The 23986-nt window shown below is 39.8% G+C and overlaps 1 protein-coding gene across 1 annotated transcript in view; it reads left to right on the forward strand.

Annotated features, from left to right (window-relative positions):
* Positions 1-23986, forward strand: part of LOC124622584 (neuropeptides capa receptor-like) — a 1063621-nt gene that overhangs the window by 908001 nt on the left and 131634 nt on the right. The window contains exon 3 of the mRNA XM_047148332.1: positions 7730-7820. Coding sequence (XP_047004288.1) covers positions 7730-7820 — 91 coding nt within the window. The remainder of the gene's footprint in view (positions 1-7729; positions 7821-23986) is intronic.

Genomic DNA, 23986 nt, shown 5'->3' on the forward strand with positions numbered 1-23986 from the left:
AAGCAAGCTTATATATATATATATATATATATATATATATATATATATATATATGCCCACACATTCACTCTGTTATAAGTTAATATATATTTTCACCCTGTTATGACTGAGCAATCCAGTGCTATTGTAAGATTATCCATCGGTGAATAAATAAATAATCACAAGCAAATAAAATTTTCCCAAAGACAGTTGGGAATAATGTGTTCTCATTAATAAAGATAAAACTCCTCGAGACGATCCTTCACAAATCTCTCTCACTTTCTGAAACCTCACTTGTTCTTCTCCTTGATTGGCTGTAACTCATAGCACGGTCATTTCACTCCTTAAAATATAATCGTAACCGAAAAGTGACACTTTTTCCAAAATCACTCAAAAATACTGGTAACAACTTAGATTTCATTTGTCTTCTTAACTGAAGTAAAGGTTTTGCTCGTATAATACCTAAACCGGTTACTTTAAAACAAATACTTAATGCAATGTACATGGCTCATCGCACAATTACATAATATGATTCACACCCCCATTCATAATTAATTACTGACAAGTACCAAGAAAGCATAGGTCACAAACATGCTGCATTCGCCCTTCTGCTCAAGATGGCACCTTGAGAAATCAAAATAATTATATCAAGCAACTCAGAGTAATAACTACTCTTTGGAACAGAAAACATTACATAAAGTTTTACGAAAAAAATGATTTTTAATTAACATTTCAGCAAAAAAATTATTCACAACAATACATTAACATATCAGGATGTTTCCTGTAGTGGAAAGTTATGTGCGATGTAAATCATAATGCGTGATTTCGAATCTTTCTGAAATTATGGCTTTATTAACTCACACAAAAATACGTTTTTTAAGACACTGGGTCGCTGTGAGCAGTAGGAAAAATCTTACCGGTTCCTATGTCCCAATGCTTTAACACAGAATTGAGGAAACAGACCATGACATTTTCAAAGGAATTGTTCTAACACTTAATAGAAATTATTCAAGGAAACCTCAGAAAAACTACATCTCGATAGTTTAATGTTCGTTCTTTCGAGTTCCTTGACAGTTCAGCTAACGCAATCGATGAAACATCGATACTTGATCATGACAATAATTTAAATGTCTTCTTTAATGAGTCTAGGAGAGATTGTAGCTCGAGTGATTCGAGAATGAAACAGAGGTAAAGAAATTTACAAGGTATGACAACATCTTCACCTCCCTGCACTTTGTAGCGCTTGCTATAGGAACAGAGCTAGCGTTTTTCGACTGTCACCACGCTCAGTAATGCATACGAGATAAATCTGCATTATTTACGTATATAGTACCGTTGTGAATTTCTGTAATACACAATAAAGAGACACAAATTACTTCGATATATTCAATATTTGGAGCACATTTTCATTTATGGAATAAAACCGTTATCCCTTTTGGGCTGTAATATCTTCTGCTTATTTGCTATTATTGGTTAATTCCAAATGAGGAGTCCTTATGAAGCATAGTACCCAATGCAACGCGTCGTAGGAGATGTGTCGTATAAATTAATCTATCAGTCTACACGTTGAGCCACATATCGACATGGCATGATCTGTAACGAATACAACAAATCATTGTAAAACATTGGAAGAACCACTTACGATATGGCTTAGGGATGAATTTTACATCGACCCACTGAAGAACCCATTTTATCATACACGAACCTGAACGTATATACTCGTTACGTCCACACGCAGACTTAGCCCACCAATTAAAAAAACTGGATTGCCTATTTGAGCTCTTCGTGGAGTCCAACGTTTAATGATTTTTGCTTCGGATCGCAGTACATAAAAATTTGCTGAATAACCATGCCAACATCACTAACTAATATGCAGGTACGATATAAATACATTTCACTATAATATAATAAATAAGCAGCGATCGAATAATACTTCATTACCACAGGTCTGGAGATGGAGAATAATGGTAGTTGATATTAATATAAGAAAAAAATGGATTCTACACAATTTGGCAGCAGAAATTATACAGCAATTTAGATTCACAGTCCTATATTTCCTTCCTTCGAAAGTATTACGCATCTAAAATTGACTGTGCAAATAACGAAAGGCAGGTCAAAACAACTGCAATGAGTTTGGCCGCAAGTACGCTCTATCTGGCGCATTGTCTTATCTGGAGCTGTATTTGCCCTCCAGCACTGCAAGGCCATCAAAGTTCACCTGGTCATACTGCTCTAATATGAAATAAGTGAATGTCATTTTTTTGAATTTAATTGATGATTGGGGAAAATATAAAAATGCAGTAAATGAAGCAGGCAAAAAGGAAGACAAACGTCTCAGAAATGAGATCCACAAGAAGTGAAAATGGCTAAGCAGGGATGGCTAGAGGGCAAATGTAAGGATGTAGAGGCTTATCTCACTAGGGGTAAGATGGATACTACCTACAGGAAAATCAAAGAGACCTTTGGAGAAAATAGAACCTCTTGTATGAATATCAAGAGCTCAGAGGGAAACCCAGAAAGGTGGAAGCTGTATATAGAGGGTCTTTACAAGGGCGATGTACTTGAGGACAATATTATGGAAATGGAAAAGAATGTAAATGAAGATGAAGTGGGAGATACGATACTGCGTGAAGAGTTTGATAGAGCACTGAAAGATCTGAGTCGAAACAAGGTCGCAGGAGTAGACAACATTCCATTAGAGCTACTGACGGCCTTGGGAGAGCCAGTACTGACAAAACTCTACCATCCGGTGAGCAAGATGTATGAGACAGGCGAAATACCCTCAGACTTCAAGAAGAATATAATAACTGCAATCCCAAAGAATGCAGGTCGTGACAGATGTGAAAATTACCGAACTATCAGTTTAATAAGTCACAGCTGCAAAATACTAACGCGAATTCTTTACAGACGAATGGAAAAACAGGTAGAATCCGACCTCGGGGAAGATCAGATTGGATTCCATAGAAATAATGGAACATGTGAGGCAATAGTGACCTTACGACTTATCTTAGAAGAAAGATTAAGGAAAGACAAACCTACATTTCTAGCATTTGTATACTTAGAGAAAGCTTTTGACAATGTTGACTGGAATACTCTCTTTCAAATTCTGATGGTGGCAGGGGTAAAATACAGGGAGCGAAAGGCTATTTACAATTTGTACAGAAACGAGATGGCAGTTGAAAGAGTCAAGGGGAATGAAAGGGGAGCAGTGGTTGGGAAGGGAGTGGAGCAGGGTTGTAGCCTCTCCCCAATGTTATTCAATCTGTATGTTGAGAAAGCAGTAAAGGAAAGAAAAGAAATTTTTTTGAGTAGGTATTAAAATCAAAGGAGAAGAAATAAAAGCTTTGAGGGTCGCCGATGACAATGTAATTCTGTCAGAGATAGCAAAGGACTTAGAAGAGCAGTTGAACGGTATGGACAGTGTGTTGAAAGGAGTATATACGATGAACATCAACAAAAGCAAAACGGGGATAATGGAATGTAGTCGAATTAAGTAGAGTGATGTTGAGGGTATTAGATTAGGAAATGAGACACTTAAAGTAGTAAAGGAGTTTTGCTATTTGGGGAGCAAACTAACTGATGATGGTCGAAGTAGAGAAGATATAAAATGTAGACTGGCAAAGGCAAGGAAAACGTTTCTGAAGAAGAGAAATTTGTTAACATCGAGTATACATTTAAGTGTGAGGAAGTCGTTTCTGAAAGTATTTGTATGGAGTGAGCCATGTATGGAAGTGAAACGTGGACGATAGATAGTTTGGACAAGAAGAGAATAGATGGTTTCGAAATGTGGTGCTACAGAAGAATGCTGAAAATTAGATGGGTAGATCACATAAGTAATGAGGAGGTAGTGAATAGAATTGGGATTTGTGGCACAACTTGACGAGAAGAAGGGACCGGTTGGTAGGACATGTTCTGAGGCATCAAGGGATCACCAATTTACACTGGAGGGAAGCGTGGAGGGTAAAGATCGTAGAGGGAGACCAACAGGTGAATACACTAAGCAGATTCAGAAGGATGTAGGCTGCAGTAAGTACTGGGAGATGAAGAAGCTTGCACAGGATAGGGTAGCAAGGACAGCTGCATCAAACCAGTCTCAGGACTGAAGACCACAACAACAACAACAAATGTCATGGAGGACTCCTGATCTCTTAATGAAGCGTATTTTATAGTATGAGCGCACATTGATTCACTTGTTTTGGATTTGGGACCTTTCAGGGAGAAGTTTACTGGCGTGCAAACGGGAAGAACGAAAATAACTGTAACATTACGGGACATTGCGAAGTAATGTACCTCAATGAAATGCGGACCGTACTGAGAATGAACTACTGTAGTAAAGTTGAAAATGTAGCTTATCGACATACGCAATGAGACCGTCAGAAATTACGCTTTTTCTAAAAGCCTACAGTAACAATGAAATCAACGCTATTCGCTAAGATACCACGGACATTACAAGTGGCGGCACGTGGTCCTTTATAGGACATACGATCAAAATGGACGGCAATGCATGCTCCGCAACGTGCTCCCATGCTACCCACAGCATGATAAGGCTTGTTGATGCAAGTGGATGTGCTACAATTCATCTCCCCAACGCATGCCACACTGATCGGTGGTACAAGGTCTTTTCGGAAAGTAAGGCCCGATAGGTAGCAAAATGGAAATGACTGTGGAAATATGCTGAATCTATGCACACATGTATTGAGCAGTGGCTCTAGTACACATGATGAATGCGTCATGTCGCTATTTGCAGTTTTGAATACACAATAAGTTCGCAAAAATACCTAGAATAATTGCGTCTCCGCTAAGTATTAGTAGCCACTGTGAGGTTTCGCCTGATTTCATGCAACCCCACATAACTTATCTGTAATCCATTCCGTCTACATGACAGTTCTCGGTTTCACACAGCAGGGGCAATGAGGACCCTCCTGCAGCGTTTCCTGTGGGAAGTATTTGACCACTCACCGAAAACGCCTTGGCTACGTCTGACGTTCATCTTTCGAAACCGTTCCTCACAAGAGTATTCTAACCAAAGTGCGTACCTAAGGAATATCGCGTCAGTTGTGCGAACGGATTAGTGATTTCCTGTCAGAAATGTCACAGCTCGTAGTAATAGACGGAATGTCATCGAGTAAAGCAGAAGTTATATCTGGCGTTCTCCAAGGAAGTGTTATAGGCCCACTGTTGTTCCTGATCTATATTAACGACACAGGAGACAATCTGAATAGCCCTCTTCCACTATTTACAGATGATAGTCATTTACCGTCTTGTAAAGTCATCAGAGGACCGAAACTAATCGTAAAATGATTTGGATACGATATCTGTATGGTACTAAAAGTGGAAATTGACCCCAAATAAAGAAAAATGTGTGGTTATTCGCGTGAATACTAAAAGAAATCCGCTAAATTTCGATTACGCGATAAGTCACACAAACCTGAGGTCTGTAGATTCAACTAAATACTTAGGGATTACCTTTATAAATAATATAAACTGGAACGATTACATAGGTAATGTTGTGTGGGTAGAGCAGACCAAAAACTGCAATTCATTGGCAGAGCACTTAGAAGATGCAGCAGATCTACTAAAGAGACTGCTTACACCATACTTGTCTGCCCTGTCCTGGAGTACTGCTGTGGGGTGAGGGATCAGCGTGAGGTGGGACTGACGGATGACATCGAAAAAGGTCAAGGAAGGGCAGCTCGTTTTGTACTATCACGAAATAGGGGAGATGGTGCACAGACATGATACGTGAGTTGGAGTGGCGATCATTAAAACAAAGGCGTTTTTCGTTGCGACGGGATCTTCTCATGAAATTGCAATCGCCAGTTTTCTCCTCTGATTGTGAAAACATTCTGTTGGCAACCATCTACATAGGAGGAAATGACCATCATAATAAAATAAGAGAAATCAGGGCTCGCACAGAAAAATTTAAGTGCTCGTTTTCCCAGCGCGCTGTTAGAGAGTGGAACGGTAGAGAGACAGCTTGAAGGTGGCTCATGGAACCCTCTGCTAGGCACTTTATTGTGAATAGCAGAGTAATCACGTAGAGGTAGATGTAGATCTATGCTCACATGAAGTGCTGGCTAGGACGACAAAATTTTGGTACAGACAGTGAGCTGTATACCACTGTAGAGAATTGGCGCAAAGCACATCCAGCTGCCCTCAATGACAAGTGTATTGGAAAGTTGGTACAACACTATGATAAATGTCTAAGTCTCGGCGGGGACTGTATAGAGAAGTAGCTGGAAGATATAGTAAACTGTTGCAAATAAAACGTTTTTCGATTTTCACTGTAGTTTCCATTTCGCGACTGATCAGGCCTTACTTTCCGAGTAGTCCTCGTACCACCGAGCAAATGTGGTATTTGTTGGGGAGATGTAGCGTAGCACTTCCACATGCATCAATGACCATCTAGCAGTTGTCTAGCACTCAGCTGGGACTGTGGAATGAGTGCCCTACCACAGGAACTATTTACCAATCTTGTGGCCAGAGTGGGAACACGTTGCAGGACATGCACTGCAGTCTGTTTTGTTCATACACCCTATTAACAGTCAGTTCCCGGCTTTTGTAGCGCCCATTGTACGAAAGGAACAGCGGTGATTCCATTGTTTGTGTTTAAGTAAAAGTGTCTTTTCTCTCGCTCTCATTGCGTAGTTCAGATGGTTAAAATGGCTCTCAGCAGTACAGGACTTAACATCTGAGGTCATCAGTCCCCTAGAACTTGGAACTATTTAAACCTAACTAACCTACGGACATCACACACATCCATGCCCGAGGCAGGATTCGAAACTTCAACCGTAGCGGTCGCGCGGTTCCAGACTGAAGCGCCTAGAACCGCTCGGCCACAACGGTCGGTCTTTGCGTAGTTCCATCAGTTACGTTGTCCACTTTACTATAGCAGTTCTTTTTTGGGTATCGTCCAAGTTTCACTAAGCTATGTTACTCCGCAGTTAGTCGGGGAAATGGGCAGGCCCTTTCCATTTGCCGAATGTCCTTTCGTTCTAAGAGCTTCGCTATCCGCTACATTCTATGCGGTCGCGTATTGTCCTCCACAAACATTAGATAAAGGTCGAATGCACCATTGAAATGGCGCACGTGGGGAAGGAATCTAGTGTCATAATAAGATTGTCTGGTTAGTGTACCCTGTTCAAAGATTGGAGGTCAGTTCCCTATTACGACATTATCCTTCCGTAGACCATAATACCTGGGCCACCAAAACTATCATTATTGACACTGTTCCTCGGTGCATTACATCTTCACAACTGTCACAAGAAGAGTACGTCCAGAATTCTCGCCGTGACTTCATTGTCATTAATGTCTTTAAATAAAAGTATCATCTTTTTTCGTGTCATTGCGCTTTTCTAACAGTTACCTTCTCTACTACAACATTGCAGTTATTTCTAGGTGTAGTCTAAGTTTCATGTAGTAGTGTTCCTTCACAGTGACATATGCGACATTACTTATTTGCCGGCCGGAGTGGCCGAGCGGTTAAAGGCGCTGCAGTCTGGAACCGCACGACTGCTACGGTCGCAGGTTCTAGTCCTGCCTCGGGCATGGATGTGTGTGTGATGTCCTTAGGTTAGTTAGGTTTAAGTAGTTCTAAGTTCTAGGGGACTTATGACCACAGCAGTTGAGTCCCATAGTGCTCAGAGCCATTTGAACCATTACTTATTTCCTTTGTTTTGCACACCTGTGTATTTTCGCCCGACCTGCAGCCGCCGGTAACGATAGTAAAAGAAATTTACCATGGTTTCAGGTCTGCCCAACGAGGTGAGCGTGTACTGGCAGCAGTATCCGTGGGTCCTGGGGACAGGCGTCTGCAAGCTGCGAGCGCTCGTCTCAGAGATGTGAGTATCAATGAGGCTGCTGTCATGACTGCAGGTAATGCGCAGAAGCTTATTGCCGAGTGGGTATTCAGCATGTTGTAACTCATAAATTCCGAAGAACGGTACTGGCCAAACTGGAGATATGGTGGACAGTCGTGATTGGGGCTGGGATAATCAACCAGTAAAAACAGCGTCCGCGGAAGACAGATTTTCTGATTCGAATCCTGGTGCGACAAGTACCTTCACTCAAGAAAGCAATTTCCCGTATTTGGTTCGTTTAGAGGAAGGAGCAGTAGCGATTAGTTGTCACTACTAGACACAGATGGATTAATAATAGTTGGGGGAAAATTTCGTTGAATGGATTCTGTGGAACAGAATGCAAAATTCTGATCCAAACTTCAGTATAACTAAATCTCTCTTCAGTTACATTATTTATTCATTAATTACAATGTTTTACATGTTTTTCACCTTTGACGTTATAAATTGCTTACAGATGAACAAGTTTCTTTTCGATTCTGTAAGATGATCCGTAAGCCATGGATACTGTTTAAGTTTTCATAATAAGATTGTAGCAGACAGGGAATATCGAAATAAATGAATACCATTAGTTCTAGAACCGAGTTAGTGAAATAGAAATGACTGTTGCAGTGTTGCGCAACTTACAACAGTTTTACACTTTGTCTATCCGTATGTCTTTTTCTTTCGTTTAGGAAGCCAAAAAATGGTTCAAATGGCTCTGAGCACTATGGGACTTATTTTCTGAGGTCATCAGTCCCCTGGAACCTAGAACTACTTAAACCTAACTAACCTAAGGACATCACACACATCCATGATTCGAACCTCCGACCGTAGCGGTCGCGCGGTTCCAGACTGTAGCGCCTAGAACCGCTCCGGCCGGTGGAAGCCAAATACGTACTACGAAATGCGTAACAGATAGCTACTTACGGTCGTCCTACGTCCTAATGCCTCCTATCGAACCCAAAAACACTGCCGGGCTTTAAGGAAACTCAGAGGGCTTGCTAAGCGCGACCGACTCTAGACACTAGTCGAGGCCTATCCGTAGCAGCAGGAATGATGCTCACCAGGGACGTCACATGTAGGAGTCTGCGTGCGAACTCCCGGCCTGCCCTACATAGTAGCTGCGGATCAGCGCGGCGGATTAGTAACTGGAGTGGCCCCTGTTTGTTTACCGGCTGGATCGGGGATTTCCGTAACTTGGCGAATGGACGCTTTGTTGTCCTTACGTTCGTATGACATTCCACTGTTGACACGGCTGTATGGGCACGTCCCGAAAGCCATTAAATTCAAAAAGAATGAAAAAGAATTCTCTGTAGAAACATTTCCAGATACTCTCCTCCCGCAACTTTAATTTGCTATTCACATCGCTTGGGTAGGCCATTCCCCAACTACAGTATTATCAATATTAATATTTCAACAGAAACCATAATAATTTGGTTTCGTTCACAAATTTGCTTTGAGGGTAGAAATTAGCTGGAAAGTTTTTTTTTTTATCAGCATAACTAAATTTTATATTTTTGTTGATCGTAGTACAGCTATCTTATCAGATTTAGTCCTAACATTGTGACAATTGGAAAAGTGGCTAGAATATTGTAATTGTTGGTGCTACTGCAGCTGTAGTGTTTAGTTTGCCGCTAGTGTCAATAATATTTCTAAGAATCTTATTTATAGATGTTGTGGCGTTTCAAGGGATCGAGTGTTTCGGTTCTTCATACCACAGTTTTCTATGCGTCGATGTATCTGGTACGCTCTAAGCTACTCTAAGTCCGAAACAGGCCTTGGAAGGCCCAATGGTATCGACCGGCTGCCTTGTCATCCTCAGACCACACGTGTCACTGGATGTTGATATGGAAGTGCATGTAGTCAGCACACCGTTCTCAAGGCTCGTATGTCAGTTTTCGTGGCCGGAGCCGCTACTTCTCAATCAAGTGGCTCCTCAGTTTGCCTTACAAGGGCTGAGTGCACCCCGTTTGCCAATAACATTCGGCAAACCGGAAGGTCACCCATCCAAGTGCTAGCGCAGCCCGACAGCGCTTAACTTCGGTGATCTGACGGGAACCGGTCTTGCCACTGCAGCAACGCCATTGGTCTGGTATGCTCTGGATAGTGAGTACTAGAGCATCATATAGTTTCTCGTTTGTGGAGTGCGAGTGGAAATGAACAGCATAAATAATTTACAATTTCCCACTTTTCTGGTAAGGAGAATCTTGCTGTAAAGGGACTGATGACCGTTACCAGTTTTAAATATTGTGAAAAATATTAATACAGGAAATCGACAGCTTAGGAGGCCATTTATAATACTTATTCATAAAAACAGTTCGCCATTCCAGCTGTTTGATGTGGAACCCTAGTGGACGAAAATGGGAGACTGGGACGTAAATCATATGAATACCAATATCAAAATGAAAAAGCAGCCATCTTCATCTGTTCACATACGAAAATTTTTACGACTGGCTCCTTTGGAACTGCCAACGTAGCTGAACTACTGGATAGTGTCTGTAAAAGGAAAATCAGTGAGTATAGAGAAGAATTTACTGATAATAAACATAAACTGTATCCATTTGTGTGGTTCCTCTGAACTGACCTTAATGGATCATCATGAAACGTAGTTGTCATCAAACCCATCATAGCATTTGAAATAAATACCATCAAAAGTTGAAAAGAAACTGACATCATTTCTAGTAAGGAAACTATAAATTTCTCAGTTGCCTAACTGGGACAAGACTGATGCGAAAAGAGAAGCAAAGGAATTTACGATGCTATAATCTGAGATTAAATATAGTTTTAGTTTCTCAGGATATCCTATCACTTCACCTCTGTTTCTTTCAGGAAAGTCCCCCCTGTACTATTCTAAGTTTTCTGAGGCAATTTTAAAGGGAGTGTGCCCAGTGTATACGTTTCTCGATAAGCTGAAACTACTTCGTTCTATCTAGCTAGCAAAAAAATTTAAACCATTGTCTCGTGCTGTTTGTCTGATAACCAATAATGTAGGGAATATTCTAAGCTGTTGAAGCTCATTCTCAAAATTCCCATGACGTCAGTCGAAGTAGAAAGGTGTTTTCTAACACTGGAAAGAATCAAAAAATTCTTACGCAACTCTGTCTGTCAGGATAGATTGTCGAACTTAGTGATGTTTTACACTAAAAGGGATGGGACACTGACAAGTCTGCGTCAATAAAAAAACCGATGAGCAAATTCTCAATACAAGTGACGTAACAACAAGTGTTCTTATAATGTATAATTTGCCTCTTTCAAATGACGAACGGATTTAATTTCTACAAGGACTGTAACTAACTACGTAAAGACAAAAGTCTCTACACAGTCAATAAATCGTAGCTTGCTTTTTGCAGAAACTTTTCTGTCATATTTATGTCTGTAACCCGTTCACGAAATCTAAATTGAGTTTGAGAACTTGAATTTTATGACCCTCATAAACCGTGAATTCAAGGGATGAAAACTAATCTCGGGAAGCCAGACGCCGAGGTAAGGAATTATCTGTCCTGCTCTCATATAAAAAAAGGCACATTGAAACTTTCGCGCAACACCCAACTTCAGATGCAATGGGCCGCCATAATGAAGTAGGAATTATTTACTTCTCCCCAAATATGCATATATTTTTCGCAGTAGTGCACAAAAAAAATCCCTAATATGGACCTTAGTTACTACACCAGCCACCACCCGAAACTTCGTTGTATGACTTCATTGTGTTTTTGTTCACATAAACAAAAACTAACTTCTTCATAACACTATATTTACATGTAATTTCTCTCTTATCATATCGTTATAGTAATTATCTTTCCTCTACCAATAAGCCAATTTGTTCCAGTCAAATCAAACGTGCTTAATCCGCGTCATCTATTGTGCTGTCATATATACCTTTCGTGTGCTTAATCCGCGTTCTTTCGCTCTCTTCCTCTGTTTACACTCACCGTCTGCCGTGTTTGTCGTCACCCCACGGTGTATACACACTGAATCGCCTAAGGCTATTATGACATTAAATAAATTTCTTTGTTGGAATCTTCTCTTATAAAGTTTTTAAATTTGTACCATTCAAACTGACCACTTTTAGGAATCACATTTCCATCTTTCAATCACAAATATCCACTGGTAAGTAATTATACTTCACCCTCATATTTAGTGCAGATAGCATATGTTTGTGTCTTCGTGCGTGCTCGTGTGTGTGTTGCACCAAAAACCTCCAAAGTACTTGTTTATTTTTTTATAGTGTTTCCACTGTACATCGCCAAATATTACACCGTCCAACTGTTCTTATTCCATTTGCACAAAACAATAATACTTAAAAGTCTCTCTCGCCCTTTAAACAAGCTGTGGTTCAAACGATGAATGAAATATAACAATTAACGCCTATAAATGTTAGAATTAAATAATGTAATATCTAAATTTCTGAAAATTCAAAGTCTTGGCCCTGGTTGTGTTTGTACTGTGGCAAATCATGTTAGCAAAGCTGCCTAACAGAAACTAGCTTTAATCAAACAAATAGTTGTGCCAATTGATACACAGGCTGCACTTGTGTTACCATTCGTACATTCACAACAGTCTACCCAGAGGAAGGCCCTAGCTACGCGACATTTCCATTTATATTATGAAATGTCCCCTTTGAACAATTATACACGACTGTGCTTAACCTGACACACAATATTTTTAGCGCAACGCAATCTGACTTTCAAAATTCCCTACAAAAGAATGGCCCTGACTAACATTAAACTATACCTTTCACAAATCACTTACCTCACAAAAATCTTCGCTGCTCAAGCTACTGCAATACAGCGAGCGCCACTACTGCCAGCTAAATAAAAGATTCAAACTATGGAAGGCACTAACTACTGATAGGGATAGTTAGCAAATGAAAGATATTAATAGAGAACAAACAATGTATTTACCTTGATATCATCATATATAAATATAGCAGTTCATGACAAATTTCAAAACTCCGCCATCTCTCTCCCCACATCCACCACTGCTGGCGGCTCACCTCCAACTGCCCAACGCTACGCGCTGTTCACAGCCAGCTGCCTAACACTACAATGGCGAGTATTACAACAATGCAAAGCAGCCACAGACTGCACACAGCACAGCCAGTGATTTTCATACAGAGGTGGCGTTACCAATAAAAAACCTAAACAGCCTACTTACATAGCCCCCATGCTCCCCACAAAAAAATTTTACAAATTGGCTTGGGCAGTGGCCAATACAGATTTGAAAAAATTTTTCATAATTACAATAACAAAGACTTATTGATACAATGTTGGTCAAAAGCTCAAATTTTCTCACAGAATGCACACACTTATTGATACAATGTTGGTCAAAAGCTCAAATTTTCTCACAGTCCATAAAGACAGCCCTGATCGCTCATTACGGTAAAATAGTAGTGTTTTTCTCAAAGTCTGAGCAGTAGAAGAAAATGCACACGGAAGTAGTGGATTTCCATGCAGTCTTGAAGAAGTAATGTTGTCCTTCCAACGGAAAGACAGTGCTGACTCTCGACATGCAGACAAGTAATGGGTCACAACAGAGCAAACCCACAGCAGAGTCATTCGAAGTTTTGAAGAATATTGGTAGGTAGGTCATCACAGAGCAGATCCACTGTAGTCCTGGTAGGGATTACGGTATTGGTGGGCCACCAGAGGTGCAGACCCACTGCAGTCCTTGTAGAAATAATGGTATTGATGGATCATCAAAGATGTAGACCCACTGTAGTCCTTGAAGAGACGGCCAGCAGCCATCTGTTGCGACTGTGCAGGTGCACAATCACCATCGAAGAGTCTTGCGGAGAATATAGCAAGTCCATCAACCACCACTTGTCCACTCACAAAAAATTTGTTTGACATGTCCTTAGAACCAGCAATGCTGTTATCCAGTCCCTTGCTGAATTAGTAACACACGTGCAAACACTAACAGTCCCAACTTCTCACATATTGTCCGTATACTATGACCAACAGAAATGTGTGCAGTGAAATGTAACTTAATTTGAAGAACTGGTGTCTATACAATTATAAATTTACAACATGAAAATAAAATTACAAAGGTACAAAATACATCATTAAAGGACATAACAATACAGATAACATTTGCAGTAAAACAGGCGTTACAAAAGAATAGAAATAGACATATACGTCAGTGTTACAGGAATTATGACATGAGTACATACATAAAAGATCAGAATAACTTTCGAAACATCAACTTCACACATGAGCATTAACACAAAACAGAATAAATAATGTCTAAACATCTTTACAAAGTAAATAACACATTATTAATGCCAATTGTATTTGAGGATAACAGTATTCCTCATCATAGTGAATGTAACTTAGTATTAGAAGAGAAAAAAGTTCTATGAAACAGTACACAGAGGCAGGAAGAAAACAAATACACAAGGGTACACAAACATATAGTGGGATAACACAAAAGGGAAAGGACAGGGTTTGTTTCATTGCAGTATTTGCAAACAAAACTTTCTTTGCTTCTTGGAGATCTCCCTTCATTCATCATTATTCCCAAAAGTCCTATCTAAGCCTGCCTTCTGTATTTCGTTCACATCCTCTGTCAAAAATAGTTTTTCTCTCTGCTTTCTGTATTCTGTTCACATCCTCTGTCAATAATAGTTTTTCTCCACTGTACAGTATCCTTTTTATTTTGCCAGACCATTTTCTGATAGCTTCTCAATGCATTTCTTATAAATTTATAATAGTTAGTTTCTTATATAGTCTCTTCTTAAGCTAACTTAAATCTACTGAGCTCAGATACTAAACTAAGGGACGAGGCAATGCAGCAGCACATAACAAATTAACACAAACAGCAATGCAAAAAAAATGGAAAATTGCAAAGCAAGCTACAGTAAATATAAATTACCAAGCGATGTAACATTACAACTAATATGAGCCAATGTACAGTAACAAGAAAAATAAGTCAGTAGTAAAATTAGCTTAACAGAGTAACACAATTTAAAATTCAGTAGCACTATGCCTGGCAAACAGCAGCAGCAAATATAAAAAATATAAAAAATATTAAACTTATATCTATACATGACAAAGCTCAAGCAGAAAAAATATTACAGTAAAAACAACAATGCAGATAAGGGAAATGTATATTCACATCTTAATATATATGTAATTAAAGTGGTGCACCACAACAACTGATTGTAAAAAGAAATATTACCATGTACTTGAAAAGAAAATTATGTGTTACTGTTACTAGTTCCTTCTTATTGTCCTTTCCTTTCCAAGTGCTCCTTTTTTAAAGAATGTGGATCATAAAATAATTATTTAATAGATCTGTTGACAGAAAGTGTTCACATTAGCAAATGCATTTTATTTTATAAAAGCAATGCTGCAACACAGCTGGAAACCAGATATCAAGTGAAATAAGCAACTACGAAAAGCAAAGCATAAAAATATCATTCAATAGTCATGTGGCATTTCGTAAGTCAGTAGCTCTCAACTCTCGTAGAAAGACACTTGTCATAATCAGGTGTGCAGATGTACGAATATTTCCCATCAATTCATAAGCATTGCAGTAATTAGCACAAAGTACGAGTAATCATATGTTTTCAGGTAATGAGCGTGTAATATTTGCGATGCTTTCTACAAAGGAATGTCAATAGCAAGGTTAATGGAAGTAATGAGGGTGTCGCATTTGCAATATTTTCTCTAAAGGAATGCCAATGGCGAGGATAAAGGCCTGCCTTTTTTCTTTTTTTTTCTACCTGTGCTTCCGGAAAGGCACACCCTAATGGCTTGTTCTCCAGGTGTTTGACACAGCTGCCTGCCCACGACGCATTACGTGCAGGTGGTCACTTAACTTTCTTACGGAAATATTTACGACACCAGTTTCCGTTACAGTGACAGTCTCACATAAAAATATTTCACAGGTCAAGAATTAGCGTTGCAAATCTGTAGAAAGAAAATCCTATGAATATAAGTGTCCAAATAAAATATTCGTCAGCATTGTGATACAGTCACGCATTTACGCACATTTCATAACTCTTAAAGTACGATTCTTGGTTTCCAACATACTTCTTATTCCTCATATACGGTAGCAACATCTTATTGATCGTAAACATATCTCAACAGCATAGTACGCATCGTCGTCGTAATAATAACATCATAACACCTCAGTCAAATCTCAAAATCGTCGTAGCTTCCTCCAATAATTTCAAAACCTAAAAAAAATTCTATGCTCATTTCAATAGCGTCATCTACCTCAAACGTACTTTTAAAATCATGAATCCATTCCAAATACATCATTCAAAGCTCTCATAGTATCACAATGATTCCGAAAAAATATGAACAGTTTACAAAGTACAGACAAAATACAGTTTCATAAGTGTGAAGTTACCCAACTATGTATTGCGTAAACATGTGTCACTGATGTAGTAAAAAAATGTTTATCTCTCAGTTAAATGATCAGATAGCTGTGTAATTTGTGTGTTAGAGAAATATGGTACCGATGTGTAAAGTTGTATAAGCAAATACCATATTAGCTAGGGTTCCTTGTGGTTGCCACACACATGGTACACAAAGTAAGCGTGTACCCCCCTGAGGATAAATGTAATTATACCCTCAGGTGTTACAGATTACAGCAATGGAATGAAATGTATCATGGAAAACTTTCTTTGTAATTCAAAAATCTTTAAAAATAAATGTTTCAAGTACAAAATTAATCACTCAAATACGTGTACTGTAGCGCTAAATGTGCGTCTTGTTGCAACATAATCTGTGTGGAAGTGTCGTAGTTATCGTCCTCCGAAAGCTAAGTTCTGCAGAAGTCAATGTACTTACCTCATAATACACAAAAGTGAAATGCTTTGCGTATAAATGTCTTAGTTATTACACTTATTGCCGTGATGAGGAAAGTACTGTGCTGTAACGTATTGTTGTGCTACGGAAAAGGCAGTCTCATTGTAGCTATACCACAAAAGTTACTACTAAAACATGTTTTGCTTTCCAGAAGAAGTCAGAAAAACTGTGCGGATATAAAACAGATACACCGCAAAAACAACATTGTAAATTGTCACTCATTAGTAGCGTCGTGATATAATCGTGTAGCTGTCAAAGAAACTAAATGCTAAGTCATCATTAATTCCACAGAAAGTACTTTAAATCCAGAATGTATTTTCAAGTAAACCAAAATGTTGCATTAAAATCTCATTAGCAGTACTGGTGAATGTTCTAAGTATGTGAGCCTTATAGTCATTACGTAAACGTGCAACTAACAAGCAAGAATGTACAAATACAACACTGTGTCGTCTGTTCACTATAACAATGCAATCGTAATTTCTGTTTAAAAATGTTCCCTAGGTTCTAGACTGGATATTTAACTTCAAACATTGTTGTATGTTAACAGTTTCTTAAGTCTGACAAAGCATACTAGAAATGTGAAGCGAAAAACTTTATGGCAAAGACTAAGTTAAAAAGCAGATTATCTTTCAATAAACGGTTTTACATGTGAAATGTGGTGCAAGCCTTTACTCTTCCTACTATGCAAAGCTCGAGCTTCAACGGAATTATCATGTCGTATACGTCGATAAAGAATACTGGAATTTTTTCTCAAGGTTAGCGTCTATGTTATTTTTCTCTGAGCCAGCCGGCGCAAGCGGCTGCCTGCGGTGCGAGTCATTGTCTGTCCCTTTGTTGGCGCGCGTCGTTATTGGGATTAGGAGACCTAGCTTCTACAAATTCGCCTTGCCGAGAGGGCCCAGCTCTGTTAGAATCCCGCCAGTTCTGATGCAATTCAGGTCTGTCGTTACGAATATATCGTCTGTCGTCATGTCGGTAGATTCCGTAGTTTCTTCCTTGTCCGTCACATGGTGGAGAGTTTCTCCCTGAATCGTAACTGTGCGCCCAACTGTTGCGTCTGAAGTTATTCTGCCTCCCTTGATAATAATTGTTTTGGTTCCCATATTGTCTGTTTCTCTGATTGTCTCTGTGATAGTCATTACTACGGAAATGCGATCTTTCTCTGTAACTATTATTACTCTGCCAGCGGTTGTCATATGGGTGGTGTCTGTTTTCGTCACGATTTGCGTTGTGAGATTAGCCTTGTCGTGTCCAGTTATTACTTCTTTCATCGCGGAATTGCGACGGATGTGACCTGTAATTGTTGTGTTCCTGGTTTCGCGTTCCGCGATTGTCAGTGTCAATTTCTAATTCTTGTAACAGTCCCTGAAAAGCTTCAATGTCGTCTTTGCAACTGCCAAAATAATATGTCGTAAATGTTCAGGCAATTTGAGTAAGCAAATGCGGATGAGTTCTGAGGGGCTGTATGGGTTTGAAAGATATTGATTCTTATGCAACATGTCTTCAAAATATTTGACAAGACTGGAAAATTCAGATTGTTCGAAATGTTTCATCATTATGATGCCATGTTTTACCCGGTCTTGTGTCGCTTGAGACCAATATGCTGAGAGGAAGGCATGGTAAAACTCTCCTTCACTGTGGCAATCGTGAATTACCGACCGCATTCTTACAGCTGGTTCATTCTCCAAGTAGCCACACATAAATTCTAATCTGTGTTCTAACGACCAGTTGGGAGGAAAACAATGCGAGAATTGATGGAGCCATGCTTGTGGATGAATGTCGTTGCCAGAATTCTTAAATGTTTTGATTTTACTTGTAGTAATGAACAGCTTATAGTCAAAATCATCATGTCGGCGAGTCGCATATCGGTCATTGTTACGTTGTTTCGGCGGTTTCATCTCAAAATTCGGCGTACCTTGCCAACTTCTTTCACAATTTCCGAAGTGCCCTGTGTTGTTATTTTGTGTCTGTTCCGTATTTGTATGTCCCTCTTCCCGTATTGGGGCGCGAGTGTCCTCTGAAATACGTAATTCTTGTACTACTTGTGCCAACTGATCTTGCACTTCCCGGATTTCTCTTTTGTACTGTGTATTGATTTGATTTTGATTTTGTTTGAATTTTCTAATTTGTTCATACTCTTCAGTGTCCATGAAGGCTACAGGTGTTGTGTAATTCAGATCATCATCTACCTTTGTAGATAAGTTAGTGAACTGATCTGAAAGTTCGGCTACTTTATCCGATAATGAAATCATTTCCTCTGTATGTTTTTCTGAACCAAGTTTCAGAGTGTCCATTTGTGTTGAAATCGTGTCTACTGTGACCTTTAAGTTTTCCTGAGTTTTTGCAAGTTGCATAACCGTATCGGTAGATGCAACTGAGTCAAATTTTGCTTGCAAGGTCTCATGATTTTCATGAACAATAGTTTGCAGTTCTTTTATGGCTGCTTCGTGATTCTGTAGTGCATTTTCATGACGCGAAAAAATAGGTTGGAAATGCTCACAAATTTGTGTTTTTACGTCATTACAGACTTTTTGACATTTCGATTCAATGTGATGTAACTCAGCAGTTAAATCCTCACGTGTTCGTTCAAGAGTTTGCTCCAATGAGTCTAACTTTTTAAGATTTTGTTCCATTGTGTCTAACTTTTGAAGCTTTTGCTGTGTTTGTCTCTGATTTTGTTCCATTGTGTCTAACTTTTGAAGCTTTTGCTGTGTTTGTCCCATTTGTTGTATTAATTGTAATAACAATGCATTGGTGTCTGAAACATGTTCCTCAGTGCTTTTCGGCAGTGAATTTACACCGTAAACATTCACATTTTGACAAGCAGAAAATGTGTCTTGAGAAAACGGTGAGGATCCAAAACCTGAATCTACAGTATTTGCGAGATCGTGTCGTGTCATTTCGGCTTCCTGAGGTGAGCTATTGCCGACCGATCGATCGATAATGCTTCCCTCTTCACTATTTGTTTCACTGTCCACACCATTGTTTGCCGCCCGCTCCATTTCCCTATGCACAATTACCAAATTACTACTTTGAACATCAGTTAATTCATTACTCGGTGGCGCTAACACACTGCTTTCATTTTCACTGTCATTTCTCAGTTTACTTTGGAGCCTAGTATTACGTTTTTCACACGCCATTATTGTCACAGTATTTCACACGACAACACAGAAAAACACAATTTGAAGAGCAAAAATAAGAGAACACATTAACATAACACTGAAAATAATATCTAGTTAATTGCAGCTGCGAAATACTTGGTGCAAATCTACATGCATGCCACAACTGTTTTACTGTACAACAATGAAAGACTGCAACTACAAAGGAGATTTTCTCTACAATTACACGCTAGCAATAAACAAAATCTACACTAATTAAACAAACTACAACAAAAGATCAGAAGATTCCAGTGAGGTATCCTCGGCTAAGGGTCGACATATGAAACGTCCCCTTTTTAACAATTATACACGACTGTGCTTAACCTGACACACAATATTTTTAGCGCAACGCAATCTGACTTTCAAAATTCCCTACAAAAGAATGGCCCTGACTAACATTAAACTATACCTTTCACAAATCACTTACCTCACAAAAATCTTCGCTGCTCAAGCTACTGCAATACAGCGAGCGCCACTACTGCCAGCTAAATAAAAGATTCAAACTATGGAAGGCACTAACTACTGATAGGGATAGTTAGCAAATGAAAGATATTAATAGAGAACAAACAATGTATTTACCTTGATATCATGATATATAAATATAGCAGTTCATGACAAATTTCAAAACTCCGCCATCTCTCTCCCCACATCCACCACTGCTGGCGGCTCACCTCCAACTGCCCAACGCTACGCGCTGTTCACAGCCAGCTGCCTAACACTACAATGGCGAGTATTACAACAATGCAAAGCAGCCACAGACTGCACACAGCACAGCCAGTGATTTTCATACAGAGGTGGCGTTACCAATAAAAAACCTAAACAGCCTACTTACAATATTAAGTAACTTTCATACACCATATGAAGATTAATTAAATCTTTCAAGTAATACTGGCACAGGCATTCACTAGACGGTACTTCATCATATTAATTTTACGATAGAAGGAAAGAAGAAACGGGACTCCCTGCTGCGTCACAATATAGAAATCTGTCGCTACAGTGCAGTCTACCATGTGGACTACCGCGTCACGTTGGTCATATAATGCTGTATGCATTACAAAGCAATAACAACGCAGCATGACACTCTTTGTGAAACTCTTTTCGAAACTCTTCAGAGCAATAATGCCTCTAGTTTTCGGCAAAGAAAATAGAATAGCCTAAGTTCTGACAGTTATCGGATGGTACATGCACTAAATGATCGTAGGTTTGATTTACTGTCCCCCATAACCTTCGAATACTCGAAACATTTTCTGAACAGACTTAAATGTGTTTTGCTGTTGGACTGAAATTGCTTTCGTTTCCTGTAGTAGGAGGCACAGTCTGTTGCACAAACCAACTTTTCCATGGGCGGCGGAAAGTTTCCTGTCTAGTGGGCTTCTAGTTCTTGGTGATTCTAGGCACATGATTTTCCCGTTGCATTTTTAAATGTTTAAATCTGTCTTTCTTAATTTTACTTTTCAAAGCGAAAACTTGTGGCCCTGACTTTTTTCAGTGATTCGAGTTTTATCTATCAGTGTGTAGCCTGCGCCGTTAGCTATATCTGACATTGCTTCCGCTTGTGTTAGACTACTTTTGTTTTCAGTCCTCTCCGCCTCCAAGCCAACTTTTTTTTTCCCCCTCACTGTGACGGTGTTAGGTTTCGAGGCTCGAGGCAGTGTCTCGATGGTTGAAGAGCATTATCCCAACCGAGGAGAGGGCGGACTGCACGTTCAGATTCTGAGACAAAAATACGCACGATTTAGCAAGCAGTTGTTTCCCATTAGAGGTAGATGGCTTTGTAAGCGACAAATACAAGTGTGCGCACTTCAAAATTAAGAACTGACGTCCTTGATTCTCAGTTTCCTTTACGATGCAAGAGCAAACTTTCGTGTTGTAACCGCTGATACTGACGTTCAGACGCTATCTAGGTGTTGCAAATGCGACTGTACAGTACAAATAATGCGAATAGACATTGACATTTCCGGCAAATAAACTGCTGCCCCTAAGGCGATGACTGTGGTGAGTCCTTGAACCATCGAAGTGCTTGACTTCGGTGGTTGCCGTCGAACCCCACCATTAGGGTGAGAGATTCTGATGGGCATTCACATTTAACCGCTGCAAATTTCGCGCTGGCTGGTACAAGACTACCGCACCGGCGGAATACAGATCACAACCATTGCAACAACTCGAAATGTCCATGATGCGATTGTGACTAGCGAAACTGCCATGGATACTCACTGGAATCAAACCCCACAGTAGTGACAGGCGAGGGAAGTCACCTAAATCAAGAACCATAGTGGTGAGATCCAAGGAGACATTCAGAAATCAAGCATGTCCATCAGGACGGAAACTATTACATCCACGTCATTGTTTCTGGATTACGCTAAACGTTTTTTCTAATCAGACATTGTCCACACATCGTGCTCTACAGGCTAGTGTTGATGCCTCTGGATCACTGGGTCCTGGGGTCGATTCCCGGCCGGGTTGGGGATTTTCTTCGCTCTGGGACTGGGTGCTTGTGTTGTCCTCATCATTCACAATCATTCGGGAAAGTCTCGAGACTGTATAATGAAAATATTGGGAATTTGTACGGGAACTGATAACCACGCAGTCGAGATCCCCACAAACCAAATATCATCGCCATCATCAGACACTGAAACGGCTAACGGTATCGTAAAATTTACAACCTCAGATGTAACCACTACACTTGGGTGGATGCTAAATCGTAAATTATTACTATGGTTGTTATGTATTGGTAATTATAACTAATATTCACGAAATTAACATTGATATCAAAGAATGTTAAGATTGCTAAGAACTTACTGGTGTAAGGAATATGTAGCTGTGAACAGCGTAATGTTAAATACTAATGTATGACATTGTTTCATTTACTACTACTATTGCTCCTACTATTACTGTCATTGCTGTTCTTTACTCTGATATGACCTTGAATTCAGTATGACGTTAATTTGATTGTATGTGTTACGAGAGAAAAATGCACCAATTTGAAGATATTATTTTCTTTTTAAAGCTCCGCAAGATACCTTAAAGTGAGTGATTGACTGAAGGTTATTTAAAATTTTGTTAAACATCTGTAGCAGTTGAGAAATTGTGAGAATTCTAATAGACAGTATTTGAGATATTGTACAATTAGAAAACTAAGTGACTTTATTCAAAAGTGATTTTTTATAATAGTAAGGTACATAAAATTTATGAGACGTAGCAGAACGTCCTTTAAGTGTCAGGGGTAGCTGCTTCCTCATTCAACAATGGATATCCCTGAATCTAATTCGTATGCGCTAGTCACCTTTACTTAAATAAACTTTAATTGAAGGCCTAGAAATTTTATGCTGGACCAACACATAAGATAAGAAATTCAAATCACATATGCTGCCAAAGGAAATCTGCCAATATAGTATCATATGTGTCGTGCACCTTCCGGCACATAAACTGCATTTTGCGTAAACTCAAGAGGAAAAAATTCACGTAGACTACGGAATTCTGTCTCACCTCTCTACACATTTGGAAAAAGAACACCTTCACGAAAGACATGATCACCATTGATACCAAACGACGCTTCGCTTGTTGTAAGGAGCGTAAACACTGAACGATTGAACAATGGAAAAACGTTGTGTGGAGAGACGAATCACGGTACACATTGTGGCGATCCGATGGCAGGGTGTGGGCTTGGCGAATGCCCGGTGAACGTCACGTACCAAAGTGTGTAATGCCAACAGTAAAATTCTGAGGCGGTCGTGTTATGTTGCGGTCGTGTTTTTTGTGGAGGGGGCTGGCACCCCTTGTTGTTTTGCGTAGCACTGTCACAGCACAGGCCTACAATGATGTTTTAAGCACCTTTTGCTTCCCACTGCTGAAGAGCTATTCGGGGATGGCGATTGCATCTTTCAACACGATTGAGCACCTGTTCATAATGCACGGTCTGTGGCGGAGTGGTTACACGACAATAACATCCCTGTAGTGGACTGGCCTGCACAGAGTCCTGACCTAAATCGTATAGAACACCTTTGGGATGTTTTGGAACGCCAACTTCGTGCCAGGCCTCACCCATCGACATCGGTACCTGTCTTCAGTGCAGCACTCCGCGAAGAATCGTCTGCCATTCCCCAGGAAACCCTTCAGAACTTGACTGAAAGTATCCCTGCGAGAGTGGAAGCTGTGATCAAGGCTAAGCGTGGGCCAACACCTTACTGAATTCCAG

This window comes from Schistocerca americana, chromosome 7 (assembly GCF_021461395.2).
Source record: "Schistocerca americana isolate TAMUIC-IGC-003095 chromosome 7, iqSchAmer2.1, whole genome shotgun sequence".
NCBI lineage: Eukaryota > Metazoa > Arthropoda > Insecta > Orthoptera > Acrididae > Schistocerca > Schistocerca americana.